The 19749-nt window shown below is 33.7% G+C and overlaps 1 protein-coding gene across 5 annotated transcripts in view; it reads right to left on the bottom strand.

Moving 5' to 3' along the window:
• LOC143241103 (L-fucose kinase-like) overlaps window positions 1-19749 on the bottom strand; it is a 156547-nt gene that overhangs the window by 41874 nt on the left and 94924 nt on the right. For 4 of the 5 annotated variants that reach the window (XM_076484653.1, XM_076484652.1, XM_076484654.1 and 1 more), the window contains 3 exons: window positions 16709-16818; window positions 11970-12047; window positions 6669-6805 (listed from right to left, as the gene is read on the bottom strand). In XM_076484653.1, the coding sequence (XP_076340768.1) occupies window positions 6669-6805; window positions 11970-12047; window positions 16709-16818 (325 nt within the window). Of the gene's footprint in view, window positions 1-6150; window positions 6201-6668; window positions 6806-11969; window positions 12048-16708; window positions 16819-19749 lie in introns of those variants that run through there. The other variant, XM_076484655.1, reaches the window with a different exon arrangement.

The following is a 19749-nucleotide window of genomic DNA, read 5'->3' as shown; positions in this document are numbered from 1 at the left end:
GGTGCTTATCCCCAATCTTCTTGGGAACAAAAACAGACAGGAATAAAAACCCAGAGAAGAGTGAAAAACTTATCTTTTAGTGTTCTTCCTCAAAAGATCCTGAAAAAACTCCGAGAGATGGCAAGAAAATGGACATTGAAGAGAGAGAAGTTTATAGAAATAGACCTTCTGTTAGAACTTGAAGAACCCAAAACTCCATTCCAAAAAAAATACCACAGATATGCAAGCCTGATGTGACCCAAAAAGAAGCCAGAAGTGATACTGACATTAAAAAATGCAATGATGGTCAATATGGTGACTCACAGAGAAAATACAGGAAGGTGGTACCAGTAAAAAGGAGAATGAAGGAGGTTGAGACATCAGAACAGGAGCAAAAGAGAATTAGGAAAGACTAGAAACAAGGAAGAATAGACAGGAATGCTGATATGCAGCCTCCAAACAAAACTCTAATGTATCTGGAATATCATCAAAAACTGACTGGTGCAAGAAAGAAGTCATTTGAAGATCTTGCAGATCAGAAGCAGACTGACAGGTGATAAAAGGGCATCCCTGCCAAGAAGATCCCAACCAAAAAACACAGCTACATAGGATGGATAAAGCTGAAGAATATAAGTGCACTAACACAGAGAAAAGGAGAACATACATATCTGCAGAAATCCCTCAGGAAAATGGTGGATAGCTTCAGAGAGGAGATGAATGAATAAGAGATATGAAGAGACAGTAGTAAGGATAAGATGAAACACTGAGTAGTACCAAAGTCTGAGAATCCATATACGAAAATTCCAATGTATGATATGTCAAAGACTGTGAGTCAGCTAAACATGGAGACTGAAACATGTCAGCACCTGCATATAATGGGGTAAGGAACTGTTCAGTATGGACCAGAATATGCAGGAAGGAAAAAAAAACAATTTAAACAATTGGATATTGGGTCAGAATGAAGAGGAAGGGTGGAAGAATCAAAAGAAACAGAGGAAAATGGCAGAAGATAACAAACCTGACAGATCAGGTCCAGAAAGACAAAAGAAGGACAAGGGATATTTAGAGGGGTTGACCAGGAAGCAACAACAAAACCAAGAAGTTAAAAAAAATGCTGTCCAATTCTTCATCTTCAAAAACGAATTTCCCAGGAAATGTGAGATCTGATCAAGACTTGGGAAATATTGCATGCCACAGGAAAGATTTTATCTTGTGAAGAGCACCTGAGCCAAGATCTCCTCTGCCAAAAAATGTGCAGCCAAAAACCACAGCAGTATTAGGTGCAACTGGATCACAAGCTATTGTACTAATATTAAGACGAGAGTTGTTGTATGTTAATTTCTATATTACAGTTCAGCTACACCACACATACTCAAGTAAGGATGGGTGGAAACATCAAGACTAGAGGCAAACAAAAATTGTGCACATAGAAGGCAGCATAAGTAAAATAATCTATTATGTGAGCAGAAGTAGAGTACTATATCAGAAACTCATAATTTTCTAACACATTTTAGCATTACCGAACATGAAACTGAAATGTGCACATTCTTGATAAACAGTGAAAATCTTGACAGTTTTTAAATGCAGCATCATGAAAAGTACAAAAACTCAAATCTGAAACTTTCTACTGTAACTTGATTGAGCTTTTCTTCATGAGATGATGGTCATTTAAGTCCAATTTGAAATGTAAATGGTCTAAGATAATTAGATATTAAAATACCTAATGTAACCAGAAAACTTTATGAATCATTAACTTTAAAACAGGGATAATTAGTTTAGGTGAAAAGCAATAAAATCCTCTCTGAAGGCCTTCCACAGTCAAATTAAAATGAAAAATAAACTGCAAAAAAGTGCAGTATTTAATAAAAAGAAAACTAAGACAGCTGGTAACACAAAGATAAGCATGTGGAAAGACATTAACTGTGATGAAGTAAAGACGTTTCTTGGAATTATTATGTACATTGGACTTGTGAGATACCCAAAGATCACCTACAACTAGCAGAAAGATCTCTTCTACATGAATTCTTACATACCATAATTAATGTCAAGAAATAGGTTTCACACACTCCTAAGTTCTGTTCATTTTGCAGATAATCAAACAATTGGGAGAGATCATTTAGGAAAAATTGGAAGGTTACTTGAGATTCATGGAAAAATTTTTTCAAGAGCTAATATTCCAGATGAATGTACTGCAGTGGATGAAACAATGGTGCCATGGTGAGTTTGCCAAGTGTTTTATCAATATAATCCTGTGAAGGCACATAAATTTGGTTTGAAAGTGTATAAACTATGTGATCCATAATGTTACCCCAAAACCAACACTGTTTTTGCTGGAAAACAGAGCACACAGCAACAGTGAGGGCATCCTTTAGATGGATTCACTCATGTAACTTAAATAGTCCTTGATCTTGCAAAAGACTACCTAGATGCAGGAAGAATAATCACTACAGATAATTACTGTACATCAAATTATTTAGCAAAGGAGTTGCTAAAGCATCAAACTCACCTTGTGGGAACATTATGAGTCAACAGAAAGGGTAACCCTAAGGAAATTATAAGTGCAAAACAAAAGAAGGGAGAAACTGTAGGTCACCTATCATGGAAATGTGACTGCAAAATGGAAGGACAAATGTGATGTTCTTACGTTATCAATGAAGTACGACCTGAGCTTCAAGGAAACTGGATGGAGAATCAATGATGTGGATGTCAAAAAACCAGAAATGGTTCTCAATTACAGTATCATAAAACAAGGAATTGCTCAGTGCCCTTGTACACTTGATGCACAGCTGAATGATGTGTTGAATGAAGGTCAGCTTACAATCAAAGATCAGCTCAAAAGTTTTGCCTAATGGACTACAGAAAGAACATCATCATCAAGGAGTTCAGAACTGGGTGAATACCCCATTGACTGCAAAGTGCATGCAAACATTTTTAGAGAAAGAAAAGGTAAAATTATTTGCTGTGGTCCACTTCAACAAATGATTGATGTTGGTCTGAACCTATCTCTCAATAAACTCATGCTCAATATCTGACATAAGATGTGAAAGTCATCAAAATAGATATATGTAAAAATGGCTCATTTGGGTTCAGAAAATTTCGTACTTAGAGGAGCAAACAGCATTTCGACCTTCTTCGGTCATCATCATGTTCACAAAGAAAGGAAGAGGTAACTGAAGCTGACCACGTTTGAAAGGGGTTGCATAACTGAGTGTCAGAATGTAGAGGGCATGCTTAGATGTTTGAAAATATAATTTTATATTATTTATTTTATTATTATTATTTATTATATTATTTTTAATATGGGTATAAAGGTGTTTCTTTGTATTGGTTTATTTTGGGCTTGATTTGTTGTGTAAATAAGGCTTCTTTAATTTTGTGTTTGTTTATGTTTGTTTCTTTATTTAGTATTTGGGTGTTTTTTATGGTTATGTTGTGTTTGTTTGATTTGCAGTGTTCAAAACATGTGAAGGTGACTTTTTAATGTTCTTTGAATCTGGTTTCCATTTTTCTACTTGTTTCTCCAATACAGAAGTTATGGCAGTTATCACATTGTATTTTATAAATAATGTTGGTGTGGTGTTTGTCAGTGTAGTTTTTAAATAGACCTTAGTTTTGTGTCTGTTTTTTTTAATAAATTTCATATTAACTGGAATGTCATATTTTGTTAATAGTTTTTGCCAAATGTTGGTTATTTTTCTGCTGATGTTAGGAATATATAGTATGCAGCAGTATATGGTTTCGTGATTTTTAATCCGTGCGATATATTTACTTTTGTTGGTTGATTTTGCTTTTTGCCTAGGTGTATGCTTATAATGTTTTCTACAGTTTGTAGAGGAAAATTATTGATGTTGATGAAGTATTGTTTTATTTTGTCTAATTCATTGTTAATTTTATCTGATGAGCATAGTTTTATGGCTGTGCTTATTTGGTTTCTTAGAATGTTGAGTTTTTGTTTTATTTCATGTGCTGAGTCCCAAGGAATGTATAGTCCAGTATGGGTGATTTTTTGGTGAATTTCTGTTTTAAATTGTGTACCTGTTCTTGTAATTTTGAGGTTAAGAAATGATATTTGATTGCTTTTTTCTTGCTCCCATGTGAAGCTGATGTTAAATAACCCCTTTCAAACATGTGGTCAGCTTCCAGTCAGTTACCTCTTCCTTTCTTTGTGAACCTAACGATGACCAAAGAAGATCGAAACGTTGTTCACTCCTCTACGTAAAAAATGTTCTCAACCCAAACAAGCCATTTTTGCATACATATTTTTCTCTACAAGTGGGTTTTCTTGACATCACTGATTGTCAAAATAGAGTCCATTTGCAACAATAGGAGGAAGTTGTGCAGTGATAACATTAATCTTTACACTAAAAAGTGTGACACTCACAACACAGCCTTGAAGGACTCAAAGTTCCTGTGGAAAACAACAGAAAAGTGTCAAGCCCACACAAAATTGGAATTGGTGGTCCATTAAAAAGTTTTGAATAAAAGTGGGTAAATGACCACACAACCCATATGAATGGAGATCTTGCAAAATGCCATACCTCCACATTGTGTCCTAAGCCTTCTTATGGTCAAAGAATATAGAAATAAGAAGTTTTCCACTGAAAAAAGGCTTTTGATCGATATTTAAAGTCGAATTAGGCGGTCCACAGTGAAGAGCTGTCATTGTAACCCACACTGGGCAGTTGAGAGGAGGTTGTTTGATTTGAGGAGCAAACAAGATGAGCATTAATTATCCTCTCTAAAACATTACAGAGATAGCTTGTCAAAGCAATTTGACAATAGTTTGAAGGAATCTTGGGATTCCTCCCAAGTTTAGAAATGGAGGACAAAAGCTTGGCACTAAGCATCAAGAAAAAAATTTTCCTGTCAGACTCCATTACAAACAACCAAAAGAATAGCAAGAGAGGCAGGAGAGAGATGGCACAGCGTCTCATTGTGAATATTATCAGGTCCAATGGATGTACTGCCAAACAGAAGAAGAGCAAGCTTGAGTTCCACCAGTGGAAAGGGGTAATTATAATAATGAGACATCTGTCCAAAAGGAAAAAAAATTATCACTCTGCCTGAGACTTAATGGCCATGAAGGTGGGGATGAAACAAAAGTGCTAGATACATGAGAAAAGGTTTTGCTGAAAGTATTGACAATGCTCTGGGTATCACTAGTTCCCTAGTCATTGGAGAGCAAAATTGAAAGAGGAGTGAAGTATACTGACACTGTAAACATCTGAGAGGACTGGGAATATATGGCCTTACCTGGCAGTTCAGATTATACATCTTGTAAGAGGCAGGTTGACATCATAACGTAAATGTAAAAATCAGAACACTGGCAGGCAGTATAATTCCATCCTTGCAAATATGCCTTACTTCAGAAACTCCTTGGTTGGAGAAACCAGTGAGAATTTCCTACTTAGCAATGTTCTTCAAATCGCTCTCAACAACAATTTCTTGTAAGGAATTCAAAGTAGCATAGGGAGTAACCTCAACGAGCATATTTCAATGGCCTTCAAATGCAAGACAAGTTCACTGTGTTTTGGGGTGGATGTTTCCACCAAGATGTTCCCAGAATGTAGCTTCTTGACTCACTGAGGAAAGCCAGTAAGCTCCTCTCGTCCTAAAGATTTGTCTGACAAAGAATGTAGTATCAGAAAATGAGGTACAGATGTAGAAGAAGGCCAAGACTGCTGTTAAGAGTCTTCAAGACGTGGTTGTTTACCAATGAGCTATTTTTATTATTTTATTTTATTTGGACTTGTGGGTCACATGATAAGAAAAGAAAGTTTCAGTGCCCACTGATGCCAAACAAGGACAGTGCAGCAATGCCATGGTTTTGTAAGCATTATTATCCAAACACCAGCATCAGACACAATGTCCACAACACCCACTGAGAACATTCAACACTAGTACACAATTGACCCTAGCCCAAGTGGACCAGCTGACTGATTTGTGGGGGAGGCCATCTATTTACAGGAATTCAAGACCAAAGTGACATGTTGGGGTTAAAGCCCTCAACCACCACGATCCTCTCCTTCCCTTCACTAATTGTCATGCACAGCAAATACATGGGTGGATGTTTATATCCCAGAAAAAGTAAAGTTAAAGTACCAAACATTCTGTGGGAGGCCCACTCACCACGTACATGAATCCATCTTGAGTGGTAAATGGTCCATGGACAGTTTAAGGTCAGACTCACCATCCTTTAGAGAAGTTAGTTATTATGGAAACTGGAATAATAGGCAATAGTGAATAATTATGTCCACCAGCTTAAATACAAATAAGAATAAAGGAAATTGTTCTAAATGCAGGAAAAATCTGGAACATCACTGTCAGGGGCAGTTGAAGGATCATAAAAGTGTGGAGTTAACTTTTTCTCCAGAGCTTATTATGATCATGACAAGAGATTAAGTTTATAAAAAAAAATAACTAAACCTTAACAATGATCTTCTTTGAGCCAAAGGCTGACATTACAGCTCCAAATGTTCTACTTTAATCAACTCATGATCATAATTATAAAATGTATCTGGGTTAATGATTGCATTCGATGGCAGAGCTCATTAAACTAAAGCTCTATAAAATGAAGAAAATAAATCTAAAATACTTTTTTTTTTTTACAGTGAAACATTATGAAACCAAGCCAAAAGACCTCAATCTATTATCAATTAATTGTTTTTACAAGTAAAAGAGATACCTACCTTGATCCAGAGCACTCAGAAGCACATGATCCCATCCTTCAGCACAGGCCGACAAACAGTATGGTAAAATTGAAAATCTCCGTTCCTGTTGTAATTTATCAGCAACTATTCTGCATGTTACTTGTGCATACATGTATCTAATGAAAATTAATTGTAAAAAACATGTTTGACATATAATAAAGTAAGTACAATAAAACTTAACAATTCACACAATAGTTTTATTACTAAACTTTAAACTTTTTAAAGTTGGATGAAAGTCTTAAAAGGATACAAAACCCAGTTATGTGTGCCAAATAAAATACATCTTACATTTAGCAATCTGACTTTCAATTTTACCATGTGCAACACCACTTGTTATCCATCTCATTTCATACATTTTATACAACTGCACAGCTCTCATGCATTTAACAAAACATATATTTCTAGTAAAACCCCTAATATTTTTCCCTGAATACAGACACATAATTAATGTCCCATTGCCATGAAATGTATAATAAAGTTTAATCTGATAAAATAAAATATTTTTCTATAAATCAACATACACAATTACAAATTCTTCTTATTCAGGCATATATAAGATGAGCAATTACTCTTTCTGACCATGCACCCTAATTAATAACCTATTCATATAATGAATAGGTTATTATTTAATTAACCTGTGACATACAGGTTAAATGTATGTAAATTTAATGATTTTGAATTTACAAACTTCAAACCTTAAATTTGACCTGTTTACAGGTCAAAACTCTAGGTCCTTATTTTATAGAAGTTAATACAACTAAAACTTAGTTAGAAACAACACTTGTCATGACATTTATTCAATTCCTCAACAGACAATCCCCTTCTGATATAATCTCTATGCAACCTGCAACCTGTGAATTTACTTGAAATGTAAAGCTTAATCAATGTGGCACACAGCTAGACATATAGATATTTCTTTCAAAATTAATATTACTTGTTAAAAACTATATATATTATTTACTTTTCAAATAATTATTTTCTCACAATCCTTCACCATTCTCTCTCTTCATATGGAATACAAATAATGCAACTTTCCAAAAACATTTATCAAAAATACAAATACAACTCTTAATGCTATTCTGTGTGATTAATCAAAGACATAAAATTTTAAAACAAGTACTTTTTATTTCTCAAACAATATAAATAGAAATGAAGGAAATATTTATGAAGTTGCAGCATTAAACTGTCAATTAAGAGTCTTTCTTTTACATGTAGATGTCTTTCATCACTTCATCTCAAAAGAATCTGAAAGGGAAGTGTCATGAAATACTGTATCACTTCAAACCAGTTTGTTACTGGTAATCAAATTTGTATTATTCTAACCTCCTAGTATTTGATTCAATATAGCAAGTACTGCCTTATGAGCATTTAAATTTGTATACAAGATTAGATGTTCTTAAATATACTTGTCTAGGAACCTGAGAAAATGTTATAATCTACTTTCAGGTGTGAAGACAACTCTTAAATCAGTGTGGAGATAAGCTCTATTAAAATGTCTACACACACAGTTTTTTTACATTTCATATATATTTATCAGTATTATTGAGAAATATTAAGTAGCTGGGCAAATAGTGGATCTATTATATCATATTATATTCAACTAATAAAACTTTCAAACAACCATTAATTTAATATGATAGAAATCATCAGTTACAAAAATTGAATTTCAAGTAGCATTTGTTATCCTAAACTGTTGTACAATGAAATATTCTGAATATGTATTGTAACACAAAACTTAATATAAGCTTAGAATATGTTTAATACTATACCCTTGGTCCTTCGCATAGATTTTTCACAGTTTTGAATTTTTTGTTTGTGAAAATAAAAAGTATATAATGATTACAACCAAAACAATTCTGTAGTAACAAGTTCTATCTTTATACAAGTTATTTTTTTGAAGTATTTAATAAAAATAATGCTGAATCCAGTACACATAAGAACAATGAACTTATTTACTCAATAACATTTGCTATACCCTTCAAGCTAAACATACTTTGAGCAAGTTGATATAAAGTGAATACTTCTCCAGCATTCAAACATTAAAAATCCTGCCACCATAGAAAACTTAGCCTCAATGTGAGAGTAAAGCATTAAGGATGGAAGAAACCCCTTTTGAGATGTAATGGAATGCAGAAAAGAGTGTGGGCTCAGTCCAGTCACCATAACAACTGCTAAAGGAGATTGCAGAGAGACAAGGGACCCTGAGAAAGAAATCCCAGGTCTGCTTAGTCCACAGTATGATATATGTAAATATGTGCCAAAAGAAATGAGAGATTCCAGGAAAGACAGTGTCCCCAGAAGTAAAAAATAAAACAAAAAAAAGTTTAAGCAGAAATGTTATGAGAAATATAAAACATGGTAACCAGATATGCAACAGCTCACAGGTAAAAAAAAGAGAAGCTTAAGCTCAAATGGAATGAGAGCTGAAGAAAATGACCAAAAGTGACAAAGTAAAAACCAATGAGCAGGCATGAAAAAAGTAAGTGTGAAAAAAAACATAATAGAATGAACACACCAGAGGAAATAATCTAAGACAAAAAATGTTAGAACTAGGCTGTGAATATGGCAAGCAAAGATACCAATGAATACAAAGGACTAATGCTAATGTAAAGGAAAGAGATGGGAATGGGAAGATGGGGAAGTATGGATGGAACATAGAAAGCAAATGGAAAAAAGCTGAGAGACATGTGTAGGGATGAACCTCACACACTGGCTATGTCTACACACAAATCATGGGTAAAATAAAACAGGTGTGTTGGAGAGAGATGAAAAGAAAATTGGGAGAGAACAGAAGCAAGAAAAGAGACAAAGAAGAATAAATTAAAAATAATTGACTGTTTGTTCAGTTTTGGGGATTTATTGGTGCAGTGTAATGTGGCTATCTGCACCAAACTACCAGTGTGAAAATAAAAACAAGGTAAAAACTCTATTAAAAAAAATTAAAATTCATGTTAAAAACTAAGACAAAAAGTAAAAAGAAATCATAAAAAGTACATAGAAAAAGAAGTTAAAAGCTCAACTATGTAAACACTTAAATAGATGCAAAAAGACCAATGGCTCATAAAAAGCCAAAAACATGATCAAATTGAACATTGTTACCATCACGAACTTAGGCAAGTTAATTATTTGTCCAATGCCCAAAAGCAAAGGGTCATGGAATGACTGCTTTTCAGAAGGTGGGGGCAAGAAATGACTGTGGAATTGACTGAATGGAATATGACAAAGTGAACCAACACCAGAGGCAAGAAAGTGAACATTCCCAATAAACAACAAAAACGTCAAGCACACTAATGAGGAATGAAAGATTTTCCAATGTCTAAATGTCAGAAGTCCTGGCCTCTTCTGGAAATGTGCCTCTCTCAGAGAGGTGAACATTGGTGACAAGAGAGATCCAATTCAAGAAGTGGAAAGGGAAAGAAAATTCCAAAAGTAAACTGGGCACTGTTCAGTTACAATAACAAATTCATGAGAGGAGAGGAGAGGTTAACAAATAAGGAAAACAGAATCCTAGAAAAAACCCTTACACTTGTAAAGTCCATTGTATGGGGCACAAATGTGCATGCTCAAAGGAATGAGAGATCCCAGGGAAGTCAGAGTCCTCAAAGTGAACAAACCTTTTGTTTAGGAAAAAATGAGAAGCACAAAACTTAGTGACAAGATATATCAGAGCTTGCTGGAGAGGAGGAAATGACTGAACTCAACAGAGACAAGAGATGAAGAAAATGCCCAGAAGTAACAAAAGGACTTAGGTCACAGAATAATTCCATTACCCATACAATCAAGTAGTCACTTGTAAAAGAATAAAGAAAGAAAGAGGAAAATCATCAGAGAATGGGTCAGCAGAAGTTAATCATCCTTGAAACAAATACCAACTCTGGGCAATGAATATGACAAGTGAAGGCACTCACAATACCAATGAAAGTGAAAGGAGTTGACACTAAGTCAAAGGGAAGAGCAAGAAATGGGAACATGTGAAAATTATGGACAGAACACAGAAAAGATAAGGAGAAGGGATTAAGAATAATGTGTAAGAATATGAACAATGCCACAGACAGGACAAGAGAGAGAAAAGTAGCAGTGAAAAAGACCAAGGTAGAGGAATGAAATATGACTGACAACAGAAAATGAAACCAAAAGTAGGAGAAGGAATAGATACTCACATTGCCATATGTGCCTGATAGTCAATGACAAAAAGGGTGATGAACTAGACTTCTGATAGAGTGATAATGAGAAAAAAGTGGAAGACCTAGAACTTGAAATGGAAAGGTTAGGGGAAAACTGATCTACATGAGGAATAAGAGCAAATGGCAAGGTTGAGAAATAAATTTTAAAAAAACAAGAAGATATAGAGGACAAAAGCCGTACAACACCAGCCCAGATCATCAGGGAAAAACATTTGGTAAAAGAAAGAGAGCCTGACAAATATCATGTACACAAAGAGGAAGAATGAAACTCAACCCAACAAGTTCTAAAAGGAAAGGAAATAAGTAAGGAGGGATAGAGCAGAAGTGGAACAGCCTAAGGTGACAAAGACGGGAGAATAAAGGTTTAAAGAACCCATGCAAAGCATGATGAAGTACCTCAGATAAAAGATGGATACAAGAGGGTAGTGAGAAAAAAAGCAAAAACATGAAGATGGGAAACCAAAACATGAAATAGAAGATAAGGGGGCTGATCCCCCAGTAGGACAAATAAATACAAAAAACAGAAAACTGGGAAAGGAAAAGAAAAAAACTCTACAAATCAGGACAAAAGGGTAAAAAATGCAAGAGTGAGGGGCATTTTGGTATGGGAGAAAAGCTATTACAGGAAGAAAACTATAAATTCTAACAACAACTAAGGAGAAAGGATAAAGTAAGCCCCAACTTCTACTGGTGGAGACCTTTTATCATCTGACGACAACATCATACACCAGAGCAGTTCACATTAAAGCATGTGAAATAAGGTGAGAGTTGGCTCAAGGCTGGTGGCACGCAAATCTCTAAGGTGGACACACTAAGAAGACAGTTAAAATTGTGTGAAAAGGCAAGTTGTCATCTCAAAATATAAAATTTGTTGAATATCAACACTGCAGGTATATAATAAGTAAAGTCTACTTCTCACTTGTTTGTGTGGTGTTATGGTACATTCATGTAAAATTCCTTCTTTATTTGAAGCTGCAACTGTGATATAACTTGCTTCCTTCTTTTGGTAAATGCTGAAATAAAGTGTAGCACTTCTGAAATATGATATAACAAATGTGCAATTATCTATACTGAATTCTAACTACCACTTTCTTACCTTCTAAAAGCAAATTGTGACAAGCAGTTCTGATGGTCAAGAATCTGTTGTAAACTTAACCTTCTGCTTTTCTTCCACCTATGGAATCATATGTTTATATTATTTATTCCTCTCTTGTTAACAAAAATGTCTCTTTTTAATCAATTATGATCTAAAATGGATTTTATGTTTCCAATATTTTATTTCTTCTATAACTTTAACAACTGTTACTTCAATTTAAATATAACGTTACACACAATAAACACACTAAAAATTAGTTTCAATGCAGCTCTTTACCAAATAATTCTGTATAATTTTTATGTCGTGATTTCCCATTTTAACAAAACAAACTTATGTATGGTTATACTATAGTCCTTTATTTCTGCATCTCATCATTCTTCAGGAATATTTCATAAGCACATGCAGAGTTCATAGTATGCTTAAGTCTAATAGCAAGAATTAGAACCAAAAAATAAAACTTAAAGAATTTTAAACATTTTAATTTTTTTAACCTTTCAATTATCTGATAAATTGATTTAGTTCAGTAATTAAAACCATATTATTATTAAAACCTAAAACTCATATATCAGGATAACCTAATACAATACACATTCCAAGCATCAACCAAAATGCATCTCCTACTAATTTAAACAAGAAACCTGCCAGGGAGGTCAATATTAATCTATATATATCTATATCTATAAGAATACTTAAACTGCCAAGCAATATAAAATCAAAATGAGGCACTAAATTAAAAACAGCAAGTCCAATCCTGTGATTAAAGACATTTTAATAAATAAGAAAAGGCCAAAAAATGGAATCAAAAATTGAAAATACTTCAATTTTGGATGTAAAGGCATATTATTTAGATGTAGAAAATAAAATAACTGTGAACGACAACAATTCAAATATCTGTGATAAAAGAAAATATTTTTCCAATATATGTTTTATGTACCACACTCTTCTGTTCTAAATACTATACCTTCACAATTATTCAGATTTTATAAAATTTCTAATCAATTATAATATTTCACTATTAATGTTGAAATACTGACACAAAATCATTATTCAATGGATTTAATACAGAAACATTAAATAAAGCTATTGACATATATTTTATAATAAAAAATGTAATAAATAAATATAAAGAAGTAAAGACTTAGAAGTTATTGCTGAAAGTTTCTGTTAAGTATTTTTAGTTTTTAATAAGGTTGTTTGAACAACTTGGTATCAACTTTACGCAGATGAACACTTTATCACATATAAAATCTTGTGCAAGTCTGAAAAATTGGTAGTTAAAATGGGTTTAATGGGAGTTGAGAGTTACACTATTTAATGGTGATTGGGAGTTATACTAGTTTAAATAATTTGGTTGGGCTTTTATAACTACACAACTTAATTAAATTAAATTAGGGTTGGAATGCCAACCTTAATAGGTAAGTTTATCTTACTTACTCCCACGGTAGTACCTTTTTGTTTTCTTTTACTTTGGAAAACATTTGCCTTTGCACAACTGTCTGCTGGCAGTGAAGGATGATAAAGATGTAGGATGATGTGGGCTTAAGCTCTTCTGACTGGTATTTCTTTTTATTACTTTATGAGTTTCCTCATATGAAACTGGTGAAGGGAGATTAAAAACTAATAGATAATGCACTCCCATTGCAATGTGGGTCCTACTTCCACAGTCACCTCCAAAACCCAGGGCACATTTTGTATTCTACATTATTGCCTGTATCTTTAGAATTCTTTAAATTTATGCAACATATTTAATTTAATTTTTTCTTTGGACTTATTTTATTAATTTATGTATACACACACACACAATAGCTAAAACAAAACAAATCTGTTACAAGTCTAAACCACTAATATATAAGGGTGGTTGGTGTTAATTAAATAAAATATATTTGTGTAATTACAAATGTTATGTCTCAATGAAACATATTATGTTAGCAAAATCAAGAAATATAATATATTTCGACTTGGAACAGCATAAGTCTGGTAATTATTTTCAAGTTACAGTTTAATAAACATTCCTGTTATCTGTAAGTTGAAAATGTATTTTTAAGATCAACATTTCTGGGATGGTTGTTATAGCTGATAACATACCATAGCAAACAAATGTACTGTAAATGAAGGTTTACATTTAAGGACACACTGATAACATAAACACTGAGAAAACACATAAAAAAGGAAGCCCAAAAATAACTTAAATATTAATTTCTGAGATGATAACCAGCCAAAAGAATAGTAGACTAAATACTCAATGACTAACAATATTACTACTACTACTAAAAATGGCACTGTATAACAACTGCCACAACATATCGTAAGTCAACTCAGAGTAAAAAAAACTGGTTCATTCCAGTGAAACTAAAAATTACTATTACATAACCAGTAATGGTTGAATTAGAAAGATATAGTATTAAAGCAAAAGATAAGTCAAGCTAGTTCAGTTAACAACCTAGTTAAATAGAGTAGCTGTAAAGTGGCAAATATCTGGTGAGTTGACTAGCAGTAGTAGCAACAGATAGTTCTGGTTCAATTCTTCCATAAATTATCCTTCTGGTTAGTTATAGGATTTTAAATAATGAAATGACCAATGAATTATACAATACTGTGCAAAAGTGTTAGGACAAAGTCAAAAATTTGATTTCAGGCTACTTTAGATGAACAATGGAAGGTAAATCACAGGCTAAACATCAACATTTTATTAATCTTCATAACTAGTGTAAAAGAAACTCAGTGGAAGTGCCTAAGTTTAGAAAACAGTTAATATTTTTAGCAAATTTCAGTCTCTTGACAATATTTGGAGGTTAGAGTAAAGGGTTTTAACTGCTACACAACCAAATATTCCATTCTCATCAAGTCTTCTTGATCCTGTAAATTTGGATAATTTTCTGCCATGCTTGAGATCAGTGGCAGTCTTCCTTCTGCTTTAAATGCTACATACACAAAAATATATAAATATTATTGAGTGTAGATGTTCTGCCTCTTTCTTTCCTATTTTCAAAGTTACCTGTTTCAGTCTCACCATCTAGGTTGTACTTGATAGTGTTCAGAAAGCATTTCAAATCTGCAGCAACATGTTGGAGAATCCAACTGGTATTACAAAGCTTTTATGTGAACTCTATGCTCTACTGACAATCCTCTACTCTTTTTTGGACCATGGCATGACAACAAAACTTAATATATAGTGTTAAATACTGTTTTTATTAAAGTATATTTTTTACTTGCTATTAAATAGATTTCTTTAGGTATATATTGGTACCACATGGTAGTTTCTTTTGATATAGTTAAGACACTACATGGGGTACTGTGATAGTTATTTCACACCCTAAAGTTGATCAGTACATTCATTCAAGCAGAACCATTATGATCTGCTCTTGGTGCAAGTATACAGTAATTCTAAAGAATAACAAGTATTCTTATCTTGGCTTATTCAACTGTCAACAGGGATCAGTGAAGCATTATCATAGTGTTGAAATTTACATTCTGTAATGACATGGAATAATGAGCCTCGTAAGATGGAAACAATGATAACATATTCTCTTGTCCAAACATTTTTACAGAGTACTGTATAATGTAACCAAGTTTTGAAGAGATCCTTGAGAAAGGAGTAACTTTAAATCTAACCTTTACCCATAATTTATATATATTAACAACTGTGATTGTTTTCTTATTCCAAACAGACATGACAGGCATATATTCCGTAACCAGTGTCTTGAAAATATGAATAAAATACATATTTTTTCTGTGAATTGTGCCTCTGTCTCCTTGTTTCCTACATAAACTTCCTCAAGGTGGCAACCTTTCTAAAAACTAACAACTACACCCTCTTGGTACTTCAAATAAATACCATTTGTGACTGGATTGCTATTCTACATTACCACAGTCTATTACATAAGTCATAATAAATGTGCTAGAAAAGTAAACAATTCACTCACCAAATTTATTTGTCTAATTTCTTATAACATGTCTTAACCATAAACAATAATTTACTTTTCAGCTTAAATTACTTCCAAGTACATTTATATAAAAATGTAATAATGTAGAATGTTTTTGTAATTACATGCACATATTATACTGATATGTATTGCAATAGATACCAATCCTTATAATCATTAAAAATAGCTTTTACTTCCAAATTATCCTCGTACATTATTAAAATATTTGAGAAGCTGTGAAAAATGTGTTATTGCATAATGCTTGTCCTTTATAAATATCAAAATGACAAACAATTCTTAGGTTGTTTACACTTATTAACTTTTCTCAAATGGTTTAACAATGTACCTATCAGAATGAATAAACAAATATAGGTCTTCTGAAAGTAGCTATAAAAGTAATAAGTGATCAAAAACTCAGAACATGTAAGTAATGACATAAGTTTTAAAAATTCCAAACCTACTGAAACATATTTGGATGTTTCATTTTGTAATACATTTGCATCACCAACGGCAAAACTAAATTACTTAGCTAAGTGGTTAAAGTATGAAACTACATAACCCAGTCCTCAAATAAAACATTTAAGATATAAAAGCCAAAACTTGTAGATTCAAAAGCATATTCAGGTGCCAAGTTAAACCAAAAACATTTTTCAAAACACTCTCTGAATTATAGAAATTTAGTTTTGTATCATTAAACAAAATTACTTCACCATAAAACACATGTAAAAACATTCAATAATTTAACTTATTTGTTGACTGGTAGTACAATACCAATCAGTACCTAACTACTGCATATTTGAAAACTTAAGAGCTCACTTGGCAAGATGATCCATGTTGCTACAAACAGTCCTCATCCATAAAACATCTGTTATGGAACTTGAAACAGGAAAAAGGCGTGCATTCATCAAAGAACATCTGCTTTCTTTCTGAAGATGAAAAAGTATTATAAATGTCAACTAAAAAAAACTAATAACTTAAAGAACATTAAAAAGTCATAACATAAAGAATATTTTGATTGTTTGGTTGATTGGCATTGATTGGTGCAAAGCAACTAGGATATCTGCACCAAACCACCAGTAAGAAAGCTGCAAGTAAATTAAAATAAAACTTAAATTAAAAACTAAACAATGTCCAAAAATTAGGTAAAAATCAATTTAAAGTAAAAACTTTAAAATAAAATTGGGTAAATGGCTATGCAACCCATAAAAATGGAAGTCCCACAAAATGCCAGACCTCCATGTAGTGTCATAATCCTTCTCAAGATCAAAGTAGACAAAAACGAAATGCTCATTCTTGAGGAAGGCTTCCCAGATTGGGATTTTTTTTTTTATGAATTAAGTGATCCATGGTGGAATTCTGTTGACAAAAACCACATTAGATGGGTAAGAGGAGGTTGTCCAATTCAAGGATCCATACAAGATGTGCATTTTTCGTCCTCTCCAAGACCTTAAATAGACAGCTAATAAAAGCAACTGGACAATAATTAGAAGGAATATTGGGATTAATCCCAGGCTTTGAGAAAGAAAGAACAGCAGCCCCATGTCAAGCATCTAAAAAAATGTTCTTCTACCAGATCTCATTAAAACAACTAGAAAAAGAGCAATATACATTGGAAAGAGATGTTGCAGCATCTCATAGTGAATGTTGCTGGGTCTGACTGAGGTATTGTCAGAACAATGAAGATCAAGCTTAAGTTCCACCAGTGTAAATGGGTGATTATAATGACAGAGATAATCATAATGAAAAAGAAAAAGGCAATTGCTCAACCAGAGACTTGATGGCCAAGAAGGTAGGAGAAGAGACAAAAGTGCTGGATAAATAAGCAAAGGTCTTCCTGAGTGTATTGTACTTTGTACATCAGTAATATCCTGGTCATCAGAGAAAAAGATGGAAAGGGATAGATGACTTTGGAACTGGTAGTGATTTTAATCCAAGATTCCCTCTGGCTCTGACAACTTACCTGCCAAGCATGGGTAAAAGCTCATTAGAAAGCTACTTGGTTGGGAGGAGTGGAATACCTGCAAAAGGTATTACACACCCCTTTCTGAGATCACCATGAATGATAAGTGTGAGAAAATTGTCAAGGTTTGAGGAGTAGAACAAACATCTGCTTGAATTATACAATCAGTTACTGCTTCCACAAAGTTTTTAATAAATGAAAGACCAATAACAGCAGAATCAAGTTTTAAAAGAGCACTGAATGAGAGCCAGTTAACTTGTTTCAACCTCCACCATGGCTCTCAGGTCTAGTGGTAATAGCCATGACCAGTCTCCTTCAAAATGTTGGGGAAATTATAAATACCTAAGAAAAATTAGAAGAAAGGGAAAAGAACAGACAGATAAGGCAACAGTAGTAAAAGACTGATAAGGTGCATGAAAACAGGTAAAAGAATTAGTACTGAAGAGAAATAGATTGTGATCTGAGAGTATAAACTTCCCAGAATAACCCCTTCCCACCAATACTAGCATCAACCCACAGTGGACTGTGTCCACTAAAGTCTCCCAAGACACAAAAGAGAGACAGCAAACTGTTATATATGAGAATTAAAGTCTGATTGATCAAAAGTCTCTCCTGGAGATAGGTAAAGAGAAGAACTTGTACTGCTACATCCTACAAGGGTGTACCAAGCAGCACATACAAGGTGAATATGTGCTAGTCAACCAGCAGTGCCAGACAATCATGGACTCATCCATCACACAACCTGTCATTCCAGTATAAAGAAAACTGCCAAAAAGTGACAGTATCAACAGATCTCAGGAATGTTTCCTGTAAGAATAAACATGCAGGATGATAACAATCAATAAAGGCCTAAATGTCATCCAAATTAGAACAAAAACTTTGACAGTTCCACTGTATCAAAGTGGCCACTTTCACCGAGTGAAAGATGAATGGGCAGAGAACCCTTCTGTTTGTGACCATCACTTTTATTTGTAAAGAAAGACCTCCATCTACCTCCATGGACCTGCCCTAGGATGAGGCAGATCTCTATCAGAAGGAGACTTCAGTGACTGACAGCATGACTGAATAATGGTCCTGCACCTTAAGAAGAAAGGAAATAGACCCAAGCTGTTACTGAAAGAGATGGTTTGGAATGAGACAGAAGTAGGTGTAGACTTGTCAACTCTTGCATACACAGACAGCAAAAGACCCTTTACATGATGAGAAAAGGATTCTGTTAAAGGCACAGAAAGATCTGTTTGCATTCCTACTGTAACAGTGCAATGAAGTGTAGCAGTGTATGTCCAAAATGGAATGAGAACAACAACTTCTAAACCTCTGGATAATACATGTTGTTTACAATACTTAAACACTGTATCTTTTTCTTCTTCCCCATTTACTGCAAGATCGAAAGTAACTGATGCAGTAAAAATCCAGTTGACATTCACAGGCACTATGGCCTTCATTACCACAACAAGATGCTTTTGAATGTCTGAACCATTAAATCTGTAAACATCAGAGAGGGTGAGGAATACAAAATTGTAGCTTACAGTTCAGCTAATCTGCCTTGACAGTGGTAGGCACACATGGTGATGTAAATGTCAATACAAGAACAATGGCAGAAAGCATAAGTCCATCTTTAAAAGTAGAGATACATCACAAAGCAGAAACTGCTTGGCTGGAAAAAATATTCTTTATCTTTACAAGTGGAGATGCATCAAACAGCAGAAACTCTCCTTGGCTGGAGAAACCAGCGAGTATCTCTGACTCATATGTGTTTCCACCAAGATGTCCATAGAACATAGCTTCTTAACTTACTTCAAAAGCCAGCAAGTCCCTCTGAACCATTCTGAATAAAAAAGGAGGTATCTTTCCCAAAAGTTTGTCAGACAAAGAATGCAAAATCAAGAAATGAGGT

The sequence above is a fragment of the Tachypleus tridentatus genome, chromosome 13 (genome assembly GCF_004210375.1).
Source record: "Tachypleus tridentatus isolate NWPU-2018 chromosome 13, ASM421037v1, whole genome shotgun sequence".
Taxonomy (NCBI): domain Eukaryota; kingdom Metazoa; phylum Arthropoda; class Merostomata; order Xiphosura; family Limulidae; genus Tachypleus; species Tachypleus tridentatus.
This window is presented reverse-complemented; position numbering and strand designations above follow the sequence as displayed.